The sequence below is a fragment of the Cajanus cajan genome, chromosome 4 (genome assembly GCF_000230855.2).
Source record: "Cajanus cajan strain Asha chromosome 4, NIPB_CcT2T_4, whole genome shotgun sequence".
Taxonomy (NCBI): Eukaryota; Viridiplantae; Streptophyta; class Magnoliopsida; order Fabales; family Fabaceae; genus Cajanus; species Cajanus cajan.
In genome coordinates, this window is record NC_138520.1 from 28,594,673 (window position 1) to 28,599,799 (window position 5,127).

Consider the following 5,127-nt stretch of genomic DNA (forward strand, 5'->3'; position numbering starts at 1 on the left):
ATGATTTTATTATAATCATAGTGGAAGCATGTGTCCTTATTTCATCACTGATATGGGTCCCAATGTTGACCTCTTTTATCTTTCGGCCATGCCCCAAATTCACGGTTTCGAATTTCTCTTGACGAGCTTCTTGATCTAGCAATCTTTGCAGATCCGGAGAAATGGTCTCCTCATCACTGTCCAACTCAACCCTTTCACCTTCGGATCCCGGTTAGAGCGAACAATTACAGACACAATTATTTTATTGGTTCTGTTTAGGTTTAGAATTTATTAATATTGATGAGGAAAGAGAGAAAAGAACAAAAGAGAGTGATGTGTGAAATGCCTCTTTGTTGATATATGTAAAATGTACAAAAACCCTTATTTACATGAAAAGGTTCTCATGATCTCGGGTACTGATCATGAGTCCCTAAAAGAGAAATATGAAGGGGCCCTATTGTGGCTTGCCATTCTCTACTCCTGCTTTGGTAGAGGATTCTTGCTCACGTCGGGCGCTGTCGAATCGAAGGTGACCCACCCAGCATCAATAAGGTTTTGGACCTTGTATTTGAGAGCTAGGCATCTCTCTGTTGAATGCCCCGGTGCCCCCGAATGGTATAAACATTTGTCTTGTGGCTTGTACCAATCGGGGTAAGGTGGGTCGATCTTCCTTGGTGGAACATGAGCTAGAAGTTTGGCTTCTACTAGCTTCGGCAGGAGATCGCTATAAGTGGTCGGAAGTTTATCAAACTTCTTCACAGGGATGAATTGCGATCTTCCTGACTTCGAAGTGGAAGAAGATGAAGAAATGGTTATAGCATTGACTCCTCCCTCATTCTTCTTCCTGAAGGTCTTCTTAGCCTCGAATGATTGGGAAGGCTTAGCTAGCTTCCCACTTTTCAATCCTTGTTCCACTCTCTCCCCAATAGTGATGATGTCCGAGAAGAGTGTCGTTGTGTTCCCTATCATTTTATCGTAATAGGGACCAGTCAACGAGTTGATGAATAAGGACACCATCTCCTTATCTGACAGCGGGGGCTCTATCTGTGCCGCCAACTCCCTCCATCGTTGGGCGTACGCCTTGAAGGATTCATCATTTGTCTTACTCAAGGCTTGAAGATCTGACCTATCAGGTGTTAGGTCGATGTTGTATTTGTAGCGCTTGAGAAAGGCGTCGGCCAACTGCCTCCATGTACATACTTGATTTCCATCTAGCTGCATATACCAGTTGAGTGCAGTTTCAGCCAAGCTCTCTTGAAAGCAATGAATCAAGAGCTTTTCGTTTGTGGCATATGCAGCCATCTTTCGGCAGTACATGGTGAGATGACTCTTGGGGCAAGTCGATCCCACGTATCTCGGGAAATCTGGCACTTTAAATTTGGGAGGGAATTGAATATCCCTCACTAAGCACATGTCGGCGGCATCTTTGATATCAAAATCATGCCCCTCCATAGCCCTTAGCCGATCCTCTAGGGCGTGGAATTGTTCTTTTGAAACCTCGGGCTCTTTGATCATAATTCCAGCCCCAAGAGGTATGGCATGTGGAGGATCTTCTTCATGCTCCTCCTCCTCATGATGGGACCCATGGTCATTGTGATGAGATCCATGAATGTTATGGTGACGCATGAGTTCCAACATTTGCGCCATCTGCTCTTTGAGCTGTGAAAGCTCGGTTGTGAGCTTTTTGTTTTGCTCCTCCAATGCTTCCATTTTCTTGATTTTCCGTGCGCGCGTAAGGACAGAGAGATGACCAGCCACTTTCTAAAATGAATGTTTAGTTAGTTTATTTTATGGAATGAATACACTTTTTAACATGAGCTTGATAAACCTCCATCTTTAAGGCGCTGCCTTTTTAAGACGGAAGTTTACCACCCTTCTTTATCTATGATTTCTCCCCAACGGAGAATCTCTATAGTCATGGGTCTCTTTCACTCATGTCAAGAGGTATTGGTGATCCTAAAATGTATGTTTTTATGAGGATGCATGATGTCTTATTGGTAATGATGTACATGCTTCTCACTTTTATTATATTTTCACACATGGTCTTTCCTCTCATGTCATGGTTTTTTATGCATGGGGAATTTTTTAGACCTTATCACGAGGTTATTTATTAATGCACAAACAATTGCACGTAAACATTTACACAAACAATTCACTCATCCACGAACAGTCACGAGCGAATCACGAGGTAGGGGTCTCCTGCAGAAATGGTGCATATTCAAGGTAGGTTCTAACTGTTCTCACCAGTCCAAGGCCCCCAAGGTGCCCCCATTATAGGGACCCAATTCCTCTCGTCGTAGGTCGATGGAAAGTTCCAACGCACCGTCGGACTCAAGTTCATGGTTATCACCTTGAGTGATGTTTTCCGACAACGGTCTACGGGCACCTATAGACCCATTCGACAACCGGCCGTACTAACATCCACTCCCTATGGTTAATCACTCATGCCCCCGGGTATAGAGGGAACTGTTGTGTGCAAAGGTTTGTGTGCAGTTTTTATTTCAAACAATTGCGTAAATTTAAAAATACAACAGTTATTAAAGCCAAATAGATAAACATGTTATCATACAAGTGAGGGGTAATAAAGTAATTTTAACTATTATTTGTTAAAAATAATCTGTTACTAAATGGGACTGACTCTCGAGGCTTCCCCAGTGGAGTCGCCATCTGTCGCCACCGGCCCGAAACGGGCTTTCGGCATTCGCGAGGGATGGTTGGACTCGTTTATTTGTTTAAGAATAGTGGATTGCTAGAATGACTTATTCTCAAACTGAGACCTCGTCAAACGAGCAATTTTATTAAAAGGCTCACTAATCCATATTAATCCCAAGCGGGACCCTCCATGGATTAGTGGTTTTCATAAAAGGAGGGTTCGTGGAGTCGCCACCAATGTTTTACTCAAAACATTGGAAAAAGGGATAAGGCAATTGATTTAAAAATCAACTTTGGCCACTACAACCAGAGTTGGGTAAGGGAGTCGGTTACGCGTGGGGAAGGTGTTAGCACCCCACAGCGCCCCTTTCGGGTTCCCTATGACAGATTATTTTTAACAGAACAGTATAAAATTACTAAATTACCCCTATTTATTCTAAACAATTATGAATTGACTATCTACATGATGACAGTTTAAATATACACACAGAAAGCAGTAAAAGGAAGGATTGAAAGGAAACCTCTTGAAGCGTGCTTTTATATATTGTAAAGAACTGGGAAGCGTTTTGGCGTTCCCACGCTCTACAAGCCCGCTCCTCACTCTCCTAGAACAAAATTTTAACTAAGGGAATCAAAAAGATTTCCCCTCGACTAGGTTCGATCCTCAAGCAAAATGGCTCGGGGCTCAAGAACTTCGTCGGATCAACTCTCCGAGTGATTTCTAGGGCAGAACACTGCTCAAAAACCCCAGAATACTCAAGGAGAGGGTTCAAACTATCTTCCAAAGTGTGGTAGGACGTCCAAATGGCCTCCTATTTATAGGAATGGGCCTCAATACGGCCTACAGGGGCAATACGGCCGTATTGAAATTTTTGAACTTCAATACGGTCGTATTGAAGTTCAATACGGCCGTATTGAAGTTCAGAAATTTCAATACGGCCGTATTGAATTCAATACGGCTGTATTGAAGCTTCAATACGGCCGTATTGATTTCAGTACGGCCGTATTGAAGTTTCAGAAACTTCAATACGCCGTATTGAGTTCACTGTGGCCATATTGAAGCTTCAATACGGCCGTATTGGGGTTCAGTACGGCCGTATTGGGCTTTTTCCCTCCACTTCTTTATTTTGAGCTATTCTAAGACCTCTAGACCTACAGAGAACCCTCCTAGGGCCTTCGAGGAGTCCTTCTGGCTGATTATCCTTCAGTCTTCGAGAGTCTTCAAGCTTTATTTCCGACCCGGACAATTTTAGGGGTCTACAGCTGCCCCCCCTTTACTTAGTCAAACGGTCTTTTGGTGTACCGGCTGACAAGTAAAGGAGTTGACCCAATTGTCCGGGTGATGTGCCGACCTTCTGACTTGTAATGTCTTCCGGTGGAAAATTGTTGAGTAGCCTCTCCAGGTTGTTGCATACCTTGGCGCTTCTGACAACCTCGGTAGCTAAGTTTAACACCAACGTGCCTCTGACGACGCTGATGGCTGAGTATTGTCTCTCCAGACCTTGAGTATTGTCTCTCCAGACCTCGAGTACTGTCTCTCCAGACTTTGTTTGAGTATTGTCTCTCCAGACTTTATTTGAGTATCGTCTCTCCAGACTCTGAGTACTGTCTCTCCAGACTTCGAGTACTGTCTCTCCAGACTTCGAGTACTGTCTCTCCAGACTTTGTTTGAGTACTGTCTCTCCAGACCTTGTTTGAGTATTGTCTCTCCAGACTTTGTTTGAGTATTGTCTCTCCAGACTTTATTTGAGTATCGTCTCTCCAGACTCTGAGTACTGTCTCTCCAGACTTCGAGTACTGTCTCTCCAGACTTCGAGTACTGTCTCTCCAGACTTTGTTTGAGTACTGTCTCTCCAGACCTTGTTTGAGTATTGTCTCTCCAGACCTTGTTTGAGTATTGTCTCTCCAGACCTTGTTTGAGTATTGTCTCTCCAGACCTTGTTTGAGTACCGTCTCTCCAGACTTCGTTTGAGTATCGTCTCTCCAGACTTTGCCTCTCAAAGATGAGGTAGTTGAGTATAGTTTGTCTCCACAGTCCACAATGCTGCTTCGACGGTTTGTTTTTCTGATTTTGTGCCGCTGAGGGCTGGATAACGCAGGGATCCGTCTAGGGGATGTGCAGTCATTCATAGGTTCTTGTGTCCCAACTTGCATTGCTTAGTTGGTACCCATGGGAATTTTTGACTCCTTGGGGTGTAGACACAGATGCTCTCTGAGTTGAGCGATGCCTTATGTTTGGCTGACGTCCTTTTGACGTGAGTGGAGTATCCCGGTTATCCTTATTCGGGTGTCTCTCTTTGATTTTCTGATTGTGTTGCCTCTGTGTAGGCTGTTATCCACTGGGGGATTTTGTCGTTGATTTTGATTAGCCTCTTCTGTTAGGCGTATCGGCTTGACGTTCGATGTTTGGCTAAGAGCCGGATTCCACTTGGGGAATACTTATTGATATTTTTGATTTTCTTCTCCTTTTTGCAGGGATGCCTCTTGAGTAGGCGA

The 5,127-nt window shown here is 44.0% G+C and overlaps 1 protein-coding gene across 1 annotated transcript; it reads right to left on the reverse strand.

Moving 5' to 3' along the window:
* Positions 1 to 315: 315 nt before the first annotated feature.
* LOC145956771 (uncharacterized) lies at positions 316 to 3,973 on the reverse strand. Its single transcript, XM_083072447.1, has 2 exons — positions 3,153 to 3,973; positions 316 to 1,740 (listed from the first exon to the last, which is right to left on the reverse strand). Exon 2 carries the CDS (start codon positions 1,687 to 1,689, stop codon positions 454 to 456), a length of 1,236 nt encoding a protein of 411 aa, XP_082928573.1. The 5' UTR covers positions 1,690 to 1,740; positions 3,153 to 3,973; the 3' UTR covers positions 316 to 453.
* Positions 3,974 to 5,127: the final 1,154 nt, after the last annotated feature.